Source organism: Neopelma chrysocephalum, unplaced genomic scaffold (genome assembly GCF_003984885.1).
Source record: "Neopelma chrysocephalum unplaced genomic scaffold, ASM398488v2 Primary Assembly neopelma1_23, whole genome shotgun sequence".
Classification (NCBI taxonomy): domain Eukaryota; kingdom Metazoa; phylum Chordata; class Aves; order Passeriformes; family Pipridae; genus Neopelma; species Neopelma chrysocephalum.
The window spans coordinates 32,064,132-32,079,969 of NW_020897691.1; the positions used below are offsets into that span (position 1 = coordinate 32,064,132).

A 15,838-nucleotide genomic window follows, 5' to 3' on the forward strand; every position below is an offset into this window, starting at 1 on the left:
TCCCTTGAAGTAAATGTCAACAATGAAGTAAAGTAAATTGCACTAAGGGTGAATCAGGCTCAACACTTTATCCTAACAGATTAACAATGGGAACTTTAGAATGCTCGAACTCTGTTTCATGTTGGTATCTAGAGAAAAGCATTTGTTATACTCTTAATTTGTTAAACTAAATTCTTTAGTTTTCTGCAGACTATTGATAAAGTCAGTTCTGTTATTCTGCAGTGGAAATCACGATACTACCTTATGGTTCCAAGTATTTCACCTAAATACCCAAGGATAAGGCAACTGGCACATAGGACAGGTTTTTCTCTTAGAGGCTGAATTAAAAGAAGTGCAGCACCTACTGTCAGACAAAGTCTATGCAAGTTTCTTTCAACAAAGTGCAGATTTGGAGTTGATTGCCAGTGCTAACGTTAATAAAAAAAAATTCTGCAGAACCCAGTGAAGTTTCACTGTTTTTTTAAGGATTAACTTGGACCAGAACTTGATCCAAATCCATCTTCATTCTTTTGATAGCAAAGAACTTGGAGCATATAACTTCAAATTGTCTAACTTGGAAGAGGCCTGGTAGATGGAATATGTCAAGGATACTGTTTTAAAATAATTTTATTTCTCTTTCATGTAGTAGTACTTCACCAAGATGATTAACAGGGCTCCAAACTTTTGTTCCAACATTGCAGGGATATTTGCATTTTGGTAACATCTCGTACATTCCCAGTTCAAGATGTAATTACATATTTAGGCTTTGGAGAAAAACTGGATTAGGAATTTCTGCCCTTTTTGCTGCTTAAACCTGTTTTCACACTTCAGCTCATGGCTCTTCGAATGTACCTACAAGTATTTGTTGCATTCAAGCAAATTTCAGTGATCCATTGTATTCACAGCCCACAAAATATTATGAAGTGAACCATGCTGGGAAGGTGTGAATGAATTGCTGAGTGAATGGTCACAAACTTTGCAGATGAATTTGACCATGTTGCATATAACAACAACTTCAGGAAAACAGGGTAAACTTGCTTCTGTTTAAAGTTAAACAAATACATCAATTTCTAAAAGTACAGAAGTACATGTAAAAGGACCAAGCTCTAGTTACCTAAATTCTTCATGTATTTGTCCAGTAGATTCTGGAGTTCTTGTTCTTTGTCATTGTTGAACTGTGTCTCCATGGCAAGCAGGATGTACTCATCTAGTAACATGCGGATCAAATGAAAAGAACCTTTTGGAAGAGAAAGAGAGAGAGTAGCTGAGTTATCTTTGTGACCATCTCTCACTATTCTACAAGAAGCCAGTGAAACAAACAAATAATTGTGGACTTTAAATGACCTGGCAAGACCAACAAGGAATAGTGCCTAAATTCTAGCTCTAATCTCTCTTTACACTGGCCCACCTGGCTCAATTGTTTACTGTCCTGTAGGCTATTTGACCACTAATTACATCAAAGAAAAATACTGATGAAAGTGAGACATGCTTTAGACTTGAAGAGGGCACACAGTGGAGCTAGATAAGACCAAAGTCTGCCAGAATGCCTCTGCTCTATTTCTGTTTGTCTTGTGCTAAATAACCAGACAATAACTGGTGAAGTCTTTGACCTTATTTCAAGGATATATCACATTAAAAAACGTGTGTCCCTAACAGCCATTTCAAATACCCTCTGAATTTTAAATAACAATGTACCTATGACTAAATTTAGGAAATTATGTACTAGAGTTAGTTTCACTTGTTCTACCATCTACTGTTTTATAAAAGATTCTTCCTGAATGTTCCCAAAAATGTAAACATTCCTAAAGATGGATGTGTGAGCCTTAACTTTTAAAAGCCAGAAACACTGTTGAATTGATAATCTGCTGATCCTGGAATTAAATGTGTGGTGACTGCCAAATTTCTTTTGCTTTTATTAAAACATATCATGCACAAATCTTCTACAAAACAGTAATTTTTTACCAAACTGATCCACAGGTAAAACTAATAGTTTAAATCTTCTGTCTCCTGTACTGAGCTATGCAGTTACACTTCCATTGCCATATCAAAGCAAACAAAGCTTTTACCACTTAAATGACAAAGCAGTATCAAACAGCAATTAAAAAAACCCAAACCACGTTTTAAAAATGAACATGTGACACAGGTCACCACCAAAATATTGCTAGCATTTAGCATGAAATGTTAGTTTGAAAAACACATTACACAGCATTTGCGGCTTTGATCAAAGCATCTTTAGATTAGGACAGGTTCCTCTGTTCAGGAAAGCTGGTAAGTACCAGCATATATGTACAAAATATGATTGTTTTTATAATGCTCAGGTACCAAAACTTGATGCGTTGTTTAGGGTTAGATTATGCATCACTCGAGCACCAAAAAAGCTCCATTTCAGAAGGAAGTCTTGAGCTCTCTTCTTTAGAGACCTCCCATTTTGCTTGCTTGCCTGAAAGAGAATAGTAAAATACTGTTAAATATGGTAACCTGCTTTCTGCACATAGGAGAGAATAACTCAATATGTTTGAGAGTTCAAGGAGTCCTTGACTCAGGATAATGTGGCAGAGTGAATCAAGTTGCTTGATTGACAGTATCTTCTTAATGTGTGTCCTAATGTGGTAAAAAAGAGCAGGATCCTCCCTTTTCAGTGCAGACCTCATAGAATGTCAATGTTCGATGAAACAAACTGCTTACTTCTTGGGCCTTGATATGCCCTGAAGGTACATAGATTACCTCATATTCTAGTACTAAAGGTGCCAAGTTGTTCTATAAATATAAGGCAGAAAGTAAGAAAGAAATCCCCCCTCTTTCTGGCACTATGTTATTCCACATAAAGAGGGAACAGAAATTAGTCCTTGTACTTTAATTTAATCTGTATAATACTGGCCAGACTTTCTCTTACAGAATGATATGTTTACTATCACGATGATCAAAGTGATGCTTTTAATATTGCTCATTTCATACTGTCACTTTGTTCTGGCAGTGATTTGTTCGTGTAGTAACATATGCCCTGTTACTTTCTCAAACAGCAAACAGAAAGAAGTTGTTTTGCGAGTTTGACAGTAGCCACATTTTAGCATGAACAGAAGGCAGACAGCAGTGGAAGGATTGCATGTTCTGTCAATTATTAGCTTCTGCTTAGTTGACCTAGCTTCATATCAGAACTTGTTGGTATTTCTCCCCTTAACTGCAGGAAAGCAATGCTAGGAACCTTACTTGTTAACTTTAATAATACAGAAGCACATAGTAGATACTGAATGGAAAAGTGCTTCACCTTTTCTACCTGACCTGTTTGATCAGAAATTTTCTTCTGAAGTTGTCGAATGAATTTTAGACCATAATCATTCAGTTCTAAAATAAATTGAGATTGCTCAGCTTCAGTGGGAGTTTTTTGACTAGGGACTTGTCAAAGGATAAGGATAAGGACTTACTTTGACTATGCTGCCCTGAATCATCCAGAGCTCCTCATTGTGCTGCTCACATATGTCAGCCAATGTTAGGAAACTCAGAATACTTTAAAAAGAAAGAAACTATCACTATCTCCATCGAAATTCGGGAAAACAGGCAACAAAAGGAAAAATGGCATGCCCATGGTTTTCCTGTACGTGGCAGTCACTCTTCTGCCAGCCAGTCGATGCTAGCTGCACTGTTTCATCCTTTTACATCCACTCATATCAAGATGCTACCCAAAATGATGGATAAATTATTTCATTTCCAGATAGAACAAGTCTGATGAGGAGACCTGCGTTCAACTTAATTAGCAAGCAATGTGTAACATCTTATTCTGCTAGTTTACAGTTTTTAGTCACAAATTGGTTAGTATCTCTTACTTGAGATATAACAACTCCTTTATTTTGTTCCGAGCTGTACTATATTAATCCCTGTGTAACTACATGCATATAAAATAGTCATGATGATAATGCATCTTGTAAATTGGAGCCGGGTGGGGGAATCCCATCAAAACCATCCATTACTGTGTTAAGCACCTTACAATGCTACAAACTGTATCTTTCATCCTGGTACGTAGAAATCCTTCTGGAGGTTGGCTGCTTCTGAATCCACCTGCTGCAGTAACTTATACCATATACAGTACCAACCAAATGCCATAAAAGAAAGAATTGCTTCTCTAAGGAATAACTTTTGCTCACCTTACTCACTGAGAAATACCTCTGTGATTCTGCATGCACACAGAAGCTGGAAGGGTTTCTTTCATGTAAAGTGTATGAAAGTGTTGACTTTACTGTTTCAGTTACAGTATTTCTTAATTGGTTACACATGTAAGATTGTTCAACAGGCTCAACATGATTTATTAGATCTAACAGCACTTCCCTGTTACAGTAAGGAGATGGGAGTAGAGATGAGAATCCCATGTGGGAAACCAATAGGACTACATAAGGGTCTGTGTAAGGAGTAAGGGGAGTAGGATTTGTTCTTGAGTCAGGCAGAACATTTGAAAGGTACCTTGATAACCCTTTGCTCAACCACAGTATCCAACCATTCAATAAATGATTCCACAGTGGCATTCTTCTTTAGAAGGTCCTTCAGTTCTTGGAACACTGTAATAGAGTCATCTACCATGTAAAAAGGAGAACATATCATCGCACTCTATTCTGAACACAAGAAAAAACCACTCACCAGCCATATGACAATATTGTAGCATGGAAAGGAAAAGCAAAGAATTAGAGCCGTGAAGAAATAAGTAATTCCCCAGCAAAGCAAGCAGACACACATCCATCAGTCATATATATTTTAATTACTTAAGCATTACAATGACACGGGCTGTAAGACAATGAAGTTTTACAAGAAAATAAAACCAAAAGAAGATTGTATTTTTCATTCCATTTAAGATTCAACCTTGAAAACCTTTCTAATACTAAGTTTAGTAGTAAAGTTTTATCTGTAATGTGGCAGATTTGTTGTGTCTTAAGTTTCCCTTGTATCTTACAAGTTTCTCACTACTAACTTCCTCAATTCCCATTTTCAAAAAAGTGCCTGAATGACCAGTTATTTCTCTTCTCCTTTTCTTTTTTAACCAGTGTGAAAGATGAAGAATAAAATAAAAAACAACCACAAAAAAGTAGAGAATGGGCAACTCAAAAATGTGAATAGGATTATGAACCATTAAAGAGAACAAACATTCATTATCAAAGTAATAATATTTAGAAGACAACACATTGCTATTCCTTTCAGCTCTCTAAACTCTAATCAGCATCACTCTTATGACAAAAGTTATCTTTTTAATGAAAAGGCTATATCTATTTTTCAACAACTGGTATGTATATGAAAATTAACATCCTCAGAATTTATACTTCACTCTGTTCTGTGTATGAAAGCAGCTGCTGCACTAAAGAGAAAATCATTTATTTAAGATCAACTTTCATCAAAAAAAACCCTATTCATAAAAAAAATTAAAATATTCATTACATCAGGCCATAATGACGTGGAATTTTTGAGACATCTTTCAGGAATTGATCTGTGCTAATATCCATATTTAATTACATCAAAATTTCAAAAGAGATTTGACTGCACTTAGCAACTGACATGTAAATTAATTTTCAGCAACCATTTAAAGTCACCTAGCTGGGATGACTTCCCAGTACAAGCTTTCTTAAGCTACTGAAGTTAACACTGTACTAGATTACAGAATGCAGTGTCTATGTGTGCCTTGTCTCAGTCAGTCCAAGTAAAATAGTGTGGCATGGAATGAAAGAGTGAATTATAATGATACAAATATATCACCATGGACTTACATTCACTGTAGACCTCCCCATCAGAGTCTGTGCTCCCTGAGACTGCAAGGAGTGCCTGAGAACCAATACTATTCAAATCAACTTTTTCAATATCTGACACCATGGAATTCACGACATGCTGATCAAACAGTGCTGGCCGAGCAATCTGCAAGAGAAAGCAAGGTAAAATGCTGAGACCCTGCTGTGGTTTAGCCCCATCAGGCAACTAAGCACCACACGGCCACTCAGTCACTCCCCACCCCGTCATGGAATGGGGGAGAGAATTGAAAAAGTAAGAAAACTTGTGGGTTGAGGTAAAAACAGTTTAATAATTTTTAAAAAGAAAAAATAAAAACAATAACAGTAATAATAAAAACTAAACAAACAAACAAAACCAGAGAAAAATACAATCCAAGACAGATAAGTGATGCAAATGAAGACAACTGCTCATCAACTGACTGATGCCCAGCCAACTGCCCAAGCAGTGGTCCCCTGCCGAAGTTCCCCCTAGTTTTATTGCTGATGATGATGCCATATGGTATAGAAAGTCCCTGTAGTTAGCTGGGATCAGCTGTCCCAGCTGTGTCCACTCCCACCTACCTGTGCACCTCCAACCTACTCTCTGCCAGGGCAGTGTGAGAAGCCAAAAAGGCCTTGACTCTATGTAAACACTGCTCAGCAGTAGCTGAAACATCCCTGAATTATTGACAGTGTCCAGTACAAATCCAACACATAGACCCATACTAGCTACAATGAACAAAATTAACTGTATCCCAGCCAAAACCAGGACAGACCCACACCTGGGGATCACCTTAAGTTTAATTTTACTATCATGGCTGGATTTTTTCACAGATCAGATAAGATAATGTTTCCCTTTCATCAGACTTCTAATGCTCTTCTAATGTGCCTTCCTGTCAGATCATCTTCACAGCATCACCTACATGCTACTTTTGTCTTAATATTTGTGAAAGAGAAAACCAAGTCAGGATGAATATATGATGCATTTATAGTCATTCATGAGGATGACCACCTCAAAGCCCAAGCTGTTAGCAGTGACCAATGCTCAAAAGGCATTGTATCCTTCTGTATAATCTATAAAACAGTCACCTGGAGGTGACTCCTAGTTGCAGATACCTGTAGCCGGACAACACAGCCTTGGAGTCCCCAACTCCCTGTCACTCCCATGTTCCCTTTTTGCTCAAAACTCAAACAGAAATAAGCTCACTAAAGAACATCATGGACAAGACAGCAAACCTTTGCTAGGCAAGAAGATCATCTGAAATTTTCCAGTTTGGAACTAAACCAAATACACATGTATTCCACTTCATCATTTGATTGCCAAAATTGCAGTGATGGCTGTTCATTGTAACCATGGTCTTTGCTCTCTTTGCTACAACAAAAATTGGAAGTTTTGCTCAGATCTATTTATGGTCACTTCCTTCTTTCATGGTTAAAAGTACAAGATGTAAGTCTTCCATGGCTGAAGGTCAACCTTGAAAAAATAATGCATTATCTCTCATAGCCAGAAAGCCACACTGAATATAACTAACAAATTTCTGAATGTATGGTCTTACTCTGTTTACCTGTGCTAGGTGTAAGAATGACGTCTGTCGTTTCAGGGAGGAAACAAATCTTCTTGCAATAGGCAATTTCTTATCTGTCAGGTTTTCTGGTAGATTTTCTAAAGAGGAAACAACCCACTGTTCCCAGTTTTTCGCAAAATTCCTTATATCTGCTAGTAAACTATAAAAAAAAACCCAAAACATGGTTTAGAGAATCACCAATAAAAATTGTCTTGCATTAGTTTAAATAATTGGGTTTCAATCTATGACTAACTTATCTATTAATTACTCTTCAGGTGTTATTGAAAGGAAACAGGAAATGACCAATCATTAAGCTAAAACTGAAAATATATTGATCTGTACCTCCTCAAGAAAAATTGTGAGCCAATTGAGACATTAAAATACTGTGTAATATTTTAAGGTTGTCCTATAGGTGTCTTCAGAGCTGACAGTATTTTGTCATACATACTCTACTGTTCTAAAAATGAGTATAAATACTGTGAGGATATAGAATTACTGCTATTTACTTGGAATATGCCTAAAAAACAGAATGTATTGTGATCCAGAATGTATTGTGATTATTGTCAAATACCTACCTTTCTGGCATTTCTTGCATTGTTGCAGGGATGAGTACATCTGTAAGAACCTTCAAAAAGTTAACAGAAAATTATATCAAGCTTCCACTGGCCATTTATTCATTCATTCATGTCTGTCTTGCCTACTTAGATTGGAAAGTGATAAGTACAGAATTTTTTTACAGAATAAAGCCATTTAAGCTATTGTCCAGATATTTATATACCTAGATTTTTCCAGTCACTATTACATAGGAACATGAGATATCTATATACTGATAGCTCTCATTCTTAATGTATGTCAGCATACCGGTAAAACAAGAAAAAAACCAAGACATCCTATCCCACATGTCCTCCAGCAGGGAAATCAGTAGAAGTGAGGTGCATAAACACTTTGGCTTTTCTAGCATCACCAAGTCTCTGTAAAGCAGATACTCAAGCATCTCCCGAGTCCTTGAGTGCTGTTGACTCTTCTTTCTGCCAAACTGGACATGGCACTGAAAGCATTCAGAGTTCAGCCATAGTACCCTGTAGCTAAGTATGGTGTGGAACTCTTTTTGCAAAAACTGTGCCATCTGGCATGGCCTTTGGGGAATGTTATTGTGGAGGGCAAAGTTGTTAGCCTATATCACAAAAATCTCTTTTCATTGTTAATGTAAATGGTTTGTTAACAATCCAATGTAATTCCTCTTTCCTTTTGTCACTGTGCTGTCAAGAACATCTAACATGATTATAAATAAGAAATAGTGAGAGACAAAGAAGAGGCACAATAGTAAATTTATGAACTTTTGAGAAACTCTGTCTTATTCAATTTATAATTTAATGCTCCTGTAGTGTTTCTTCTTCTGTCACATTAAATCTTTATCATGAATAAAGTTAATATTGAATCTATTGAGACAGCACATTTAGAGCAGGAAAAAACTCATAAACTCAAAGTACAATGTAATCACTACAAGTAAATGAGGCTTAATGGCTCATCTCGTGGGTAGTAATTATGATTCTCAATGCTAATTACCTTTACTTCCCTGTGGTAACTAAAACACTTCTTCTTACTTCACAGATTGTTATGCTTCTAAGAATACATATTTTCATCATTTCTGGATTTTCCCCCATATTTTTGGACAGGAAAGAATGACAAATAGATTACAATAGGGCATCAGGGCTAAACAGCCCCAAGTCTCTTGCTTTGACAGGTTGGTGTTTACTGTTATGCCAGTAGTTATTTCTTCCCATCAATATGTGATGTGAAATCTGTTAGAGAGACATCTGTATGACAATCCTTTTCTATTTCTATGACATGTCCTATCAGAGGAGCTTAACGTACTTTGCAGCTATTAAATAATGATCTGATCTGACTTTCGAAATGAAAAACTTAGGAAACTTTGGTGGCATTATTTATTTATTTATTTATTTTCGCCCCAGTGCACTATCATCTAGTCCAGACCTTACAACACTCCTAAGTTTCACTTTGTTTCAACTATTTGTGTGATCATGCCATGAACTAGATCAAAGAACTCACATGGCACAAAAGCTCTGCATACAAGTATTACTTAAAATTTTTTTTTTTGAACCCAAGCCAGTTCACAGTGGAGCAGTTTTTCTGGTACATCTAGCAGCACAGGAACAGATATGAAGCGCAGCAGGCAGGAGAGGCAGGAATATTTTAACCCAGTATTGTTCCAACTTCATAATATGAAACCATGGCCTGGCATAACCTGTGAGTAGCAGACTGACATGTGGAATCACCTCATCCATGTGCCACAGCCTCTCTTTGCTGGTAGAAATTACAATAATCTTTTCAGTGAAAACAAGGCTTCTGTTTTCATCCAGGATTACCTTAATCAGCCTTTTCAGTGAAGCACACGAACATTTCTTTTAGCTACATTCAAGCAAGTAGGTCAGGATTTCATTGTTAGTGTGCTACCTGTGGTTACACAGCGAGTGTGCAGCAGAGCTGAGACTGGAGTTCAGCTCTTACATGTGCCCATTTTATTTCTTTATTTCAATTATTTCCTTGCCAATTTACACAGCAGAGGGAGAAAGCAGTCATGGCATCCTGTTATTGTATGTTTTTACAGATACAAAAGCTGTAATGTGGTTGATATTATCCATGTGGCTAAATGCTTAACTTACCTTATACAGTATTGAGTCACAGACACAGAAGATGTCAATGATGATGGGATTTTCAAGCAGGGGAAGAAGATGATCAGGCATTCCTTGCCAAAAATGTAATAGGAAATGTTGAATCTAAAGGAATAGGAACCAGATTCATAGACATAAATAATGCTTTCTTGGTTCCCTGTGCATATATATCAAGAATATCTGTTCAAACAACCTTACCTCTTCAAAATTCCCATTAATTGCATTGTCAAGGACACACTGACAGTGTGTTTTGTACATCATGATAAGAGTATCTACCTGTTTTGGAAGGAAGGAAGAAAGATAAAACTGAGTTTCTTAGCTCTCTCCTTTACCACTATAGTGATCTAGGTTTCTGCTCTCTGTAGCTATTTAAGCATACCATATAAACTATATTGCAATGCATATTCACAAGTAGGCAGTCTGTATATCCAGAAGTGATGAGGAGGGCACTCATCTCTAGTTTTATCAACATTTTTAAGTCATTATTAGTCAAGCATTATTTAAGGTAAACATTTATGTTGTTGTCAGAAATGTAGTACCTGAACATGTATGCACTGTGAAAATGTGGGTATTAAAGTAAGGCAATAGTCAGATTATCCAGTCAGATGGTAAAGTAAATTCACCTTTCTGAAGCTAAGATTAATCCCAAAGAGCAGTGCAAGTTAATCATTAGGCTACTATAGGCGTCTATGAGTGTTCTGAAACATCATCTACTTGGACAAATGAGAAAATAGCTGCCAGTCATTTGGTCAAAGTTTAATCACTGAACTTTAAAAAGCAAAACTCCCTTTCATCTCATCAGGCTACTTTATCTGAGTGGAGTGCTCTCTTATTCAAAAAAAAAGGCAGTAATTTTTTAAATTTGTAGCAAACTATAAGACAGGAAGTACACTAAACTATTTTAAGAAAAGAAAAATGCTAGCAAAACAATTATGGTCCTGAATCACAGAAAAGTTGTCACAGCTTGTGAACTTCTCCAGCGAAACACTATCAGATTTCGTGTGAACCTGGTACCATCTAATTGCAACAGGTTTAGCATGCAGATTTTTTTGAAAGTAGAATCTTTCTGACTTTCAGATCTGCTACTGTAACTATGTATCTTTGAAAAATAATGGCAAAGTGTGAGATCTAAGAACATTTTAAAGAATTCTTTTTGAAAGGGGTTGATGGAAGTTTAAAGTTTGGGTAAGTTTTCTTCAGAAACATTAAATGCAGAAATTACCCATCTATTTTATTGCAGAATGCTATGTTTATGGACTCTTCAGAGATTTCAGGTGCAAGAAATTTCTAGGAGTTTAATGCAGGAGTCAAACCTCACATATGGACTGTCTTCAACAGAGTACCTAAGAATCTTAGGTTCAATAATCCTTGGTCAGATAAGATGAAGGAGGAGAAAGATAGTAAGGAAAGAAAGCAGGAAATAAGAGAATTAGAAATTAGGAAAGAGCAGCAAGGAAAGAGAGCACGGGAGATACACTGAAATTCATCTCCCTTCCCAGTCTCCTCACAACTCCAGAAGTCTGTCCCCAGACAGTCAGGCACAATGCTGCTGACTCAAAAATGAAGGGGGAAAGAGCTGCAACTTTTTCTTCATTGTTGGAGCAGTAAAATTCAGTTTTGTTTACAGTGCTGTGTTGGGTTTGCAAGGAACCTCAAATGTTCTTCAGATTTAAATATTATGAGACTGTTACATATAGGAGAGATGTCAATTCACTGATGGAGGCTATAGCAACAAGTGGTGCCCACTGCTGAGTACACCTGGGCTTTCTTTAGGAACTGTAATATTTCCAGCTAAGATGGCTCCTTTTGTTTAGCTTCTCACTACAGGAATCCTAGGCTTCATTACTTTCCTAGAAAAAAGCTTAAGAGGAAGGGCTCAAAACCAAAAAGCTTTAAAGCAACATATCTCAAAACAGTCACCATCATGACCTGCACTGGAGGCTAAATTGGAGAGTTCACAATGTCTATCAAAAGGTTTCTAGGACAGTTCAGGGATGTAGCAGCCTGTAATGTGACCAGAAACAACACAGACATAACACACAGGCGATGAGTCAAAGACATAAAACATGAGAGAGATACTTTTAACTGAACAGTTATACTTAGGATAAGCAATACTAAATATTGATTTGAGTAATGATTTTAGTAATTAAAAAAACCCCAGATGTTCAGATTTTCGGTCTCTTTTCAAACAATGAAAGAGAGTAAAATTCATCTAATTATTTGTTGTGAATTATTTGTTCTGTTCTAATCAGAACAAAACTTACCTTAAATCCAAAGGTATTTGGAAAGAATACAACTCTCAGTTATTTGTTTGTTTTGCTCTCCCCGTCTTACATACCATCAGTTTGTAAAATACTGGGTCAGTTAATAGGTAAATAATTCAACCACCTTTCCAGTGGAAAGCCGGTTAATCGGTGTTAGTAAAGGTTTGCCCCCTCTATAAATCAGTCACCTCTATTTGATTATGGACATTTCTGGCTCTTTCATGTCAATACCTCAAAGGCTAAGATATGAAGAAACATTCTGTGGCAAATTTTTGATCTTAAAATCAGAAAAGAACCAGCTCACATTTTACCTTGTCTTTAGAAATGCACCCTTGAAGCAAAAGGTGTTGAGCACTTGGAAACTCTGGGAGGAGTGTTCCAGTTTTGGAACTCAGAGAATATTTACGAGTAAAACCACCCTGAAACAGAAAGAAAAAAACAGGAACATTGAAATAGCTAATATCGATACAACTGAAACCAACAAATCATGCTAAACTTGTATATTATCTCATGAGTCTCTCTACGTACCAGAATACTTGCATTCAGATAATCCTTCAAAAATATCGATGCTTATCCAGATCTGGATACCAGCTCAGGAAAGTTATTAAATATTTGTCTAGATTTAAACTCCACCCAACACAGTTTTCAGAGTGAAGTAGCATTTGAGACACATTACTTCATGGAATTCTACAAGCTTTGAATTTAATCTATGTTTAAAAGCTAAAGTAAAATGTTACTCTTCTCTACAGTGTGGACTGTGATCCTGTGATTCGAGGAGACCCTAAGTTTTATTTAATATGTGTCTTTCTAGTGCAATGATCTAGAGTAGCGGAGATATTACTGTTCTCCCCTGCTCTCTTCCTGCTCTGATAGCAGAGCAATCATGATTTCAGCTCTTTTACTATGCAAACTGTTATTTTAGTTTATCATAAAGTTTGGTAATAGTTTATGGTGTTATGGATGTGACGGTATATATGATCTGTGGATACTTCTGTACCGTGAATTTCTTATATAGCTTTCTGTGATTGTGGCAGACTTGACATGAAGTCCCAGTTTTACATCGCAGGAATAATATTCCCATTCTCAGTAAGATATTCCCATTTAGTGTTTTCCACTTTGTTGGGACATGGTCAATGTTGACTCAGACACAAGATAAATTCCTCCTGAATTATGCTAAATTCTGCTGATCTGAGAGTTTCTTTCTGTTCTTAGATTTCACATATTAAGTCTCCTTAGCTTGTGATATCTAAAATATTGTAGACATATCTTGTTCTACTTACAGACTGAGAACAGATCTTGAGTACATCCTGTAGTAATATAGGGTAATTATGTTTATACTTATAATGCACACCTTATTAGACCTATTAAGCACCTAAATGCTATAATTAAGGTGAAACCCTCATCCTCAAAGGAAGCAATACACTCTGTATTATGATTCTGTCCTTACTGACTGAACTGTACTTATTCTCATAGGATTGCATTCAAATTTGAAGAAGACTATTTGGCTGAAACCCTTTGTTCCATTTTAGCCTAACCAGTCCTTACATCAAGTCAGTGTACAGAGCCACAAGCTAGCCTTCTGCATATTCCTGTGGTAAATCCATTACTTCTGCTTAGATTCCCTTCGTCCTAATGGAGGAAATTTATGATCATGCAACAGGCATTTGAATGGAACTTGAAGTGACCGTTTTCTACCCCTTGGCGTACTGTCAGATTTTTCTAAAGTGGGAATAGTAGTTACAGAGTGCAACATAAAGTGTAAAAGTCTGCCAAGGGGACTATATAAATGTTGACTCATTAATTGGAGGCCATTTTCAAGTGAAATTCTCTCAAATACTGAATTCAGAAAACTATAGCTGTAACTGACTTATTCAACATACATATAGCCCTGTTTTTAGAGGGAGATTTGTCTGCCAAAACAGACAGCAAGAAACAAAAGCATACACTATGTAAATGAATTTTGCCTATGCTATCTACTATTCGAACACATATAAAGCTCTAAGTCAAAGAAATTGTAGAAATTTAGAAACCTTAGTAGTTCTCTGTGTCAATACTTTTGCAGTGTTATAATTGCCTATCAGCGTAAGGAGGTTCTTTTGGGGTTTCTTTTTTAACAGGAGTAGTCTTAGTGCTTTTATTATGCAATTACCCATGAAATATATTAAAAGCTCTGATTAAAAGGGATTTGCTTATTTAAAAGAAGTAGTGATTGTGGTGGGAGGTTTAAGAGAAGATAGTATGCAATGTTTTTTACCTTGCTAATGGACTTATATATGACTGTGCCTCAGTTCTAGGCTTAATATTTTAACCTGCTGCCACTTGCCCTTTCAATTTAAGGCCATCTGTTTCTAAAGGCCATTTAACATTAAGATAATGACAGTAATATTATCTGCCTAATTAACCATACAGACTCTAATGGTGCACTAACTGGTTTAGATAAAAGAATTTGCTGATATCTCCCCCTACAGAGAGAATACTAGAAAATGCGATAAAACATACCAGAAGTAAACAGTGTCCCTGGTACTCAATAAGTATTCATTCAAATGCCATTTACTCATTATATTTAGACAATCAGTGCTTCAACATCTTTTCAATGTCTTTATGTTCCTACTGGGAATTAGACCTTATGCAATCATTGTAAATCTTTCTGGAATACCTGATTGCATGTACTTTCAAGCAAATGAGTAAGGATATATCTATCACCTGTTCATATTAATGGAAAGTATGATGCCAGATTTTCCATAGGCTGAAATTATTGCAGTTCAATTTTGACTATGAAAGACTTGTTTCTTTTAAGAACTGTCTGAATAATTTCAGACAACACAGAGGTAGACAATCAAAAACTCATACTGATGTGCCTTTTCTCACATATCCTTACCACGTCATCTCTGAACATTTTTTCTGGGAGGACAAGGGAACTTTGGGGTAGAAACAGGATAGATTTGTGGGACTTTGAATTACAAGGCAAACTGGGAATGCCACATCAGAGATGGAAGTAAATATGCATTCATTTATGCCAAGGGAACTAGATATATTCCATCCCAAAACTGAACAAATGAATGCTGCAGCAGTGCTCATGAATTTGTTGGGAATATCCCATGGCATAGCAGTATCTGTATTTGATAAGATAGCTGATTATCTGAACAGGGAAATTGCAGCAAATCTAATCTATCTGAACCTCACTAAAATACTTGATGTGGTGTCACCATGGGAAATGATTACTTATGCTGGTGAGAGTGGGGATTAGTAAAAGAATGTAAAAATGATGACTCCAGCTGAAAGGCTAACAAGTTGTGTTGACAGGGAAACTACTGGGTTGAAAAGGGATTGAAGGGAAGATTCTCAAAGTTCAAACTTGGGGCTGATCTCACTGAACATTTCATAGATTAAATTGGTTGACACGAGCTAATGAAATCATCAACAGAGGAAGATCAAGAGGTCATGTAGAAAGATCTGGATGGCTTTGAGATAATTGTAATAAAGGGAATGAAAATCAGTAGAGCAAAACTACACTCTCAGGGACCAATAAGAATGTCTGCTATTAGCTAGGAGTTGCTTATCTGGAAATGAAAAAGGTGAAAGGCTTGCTGTGTATCAGT

The 15,838-nt window shown here is 36.5% G+C and overlaps 1 protein-coding gene across 1 annotated transcript in view; it reads right to left on the minus strand.

Moving 5' to 3' along the window:
* The window catches only part of RFX6 (regulatory factor X6), a 34,706-nt gene that overhangs the window by 3,959 nt on the left and 14,909 nt on the right, over positions 1 to 15,838 (minus strand). Inside the window, exons 7-15 of the mRNA XM_027692648.1 lie at positions 12,551 to 12,658; positions 10,174 to 10,251; positions 9,967 to 10,080; positions 7,858 to 7,907; positions 7,283 to 7,442; positions 5,721 to 5,865; positions 4,432 to 4,541; positions 2,302 to 2,419; positions 1,094 to 1,216 (exon numbers count right to left, since the gene is read on the minus strand). Coding sequence (XP_027548449.1) covers positions 1,094 to 1,216; positions 2,302 to 2,419; positions 4,432 to 4,541; positions 5,721 to 5,865; positions 7,283 to 7,442; positions 7,858 to 7,907; positions 9,967 to 10,080; positions 10,174 to 10,251; positions 12,551 to 12,658 — 1,006 coding nt within the window. The remainder of the gene's footprint in view (positions 1 to 1,093; positions 1,217 to 2,301; positions 2,420 to 4,431; positions 4,542 to 5,720; positions 5,866 to 7,282; positions 7,443 to 7,857; positions 7,908 to 9,966; positions 10,081 to 10,173; positions 10,252 to 12,550; positions 12,659 to 15,838) is intronic.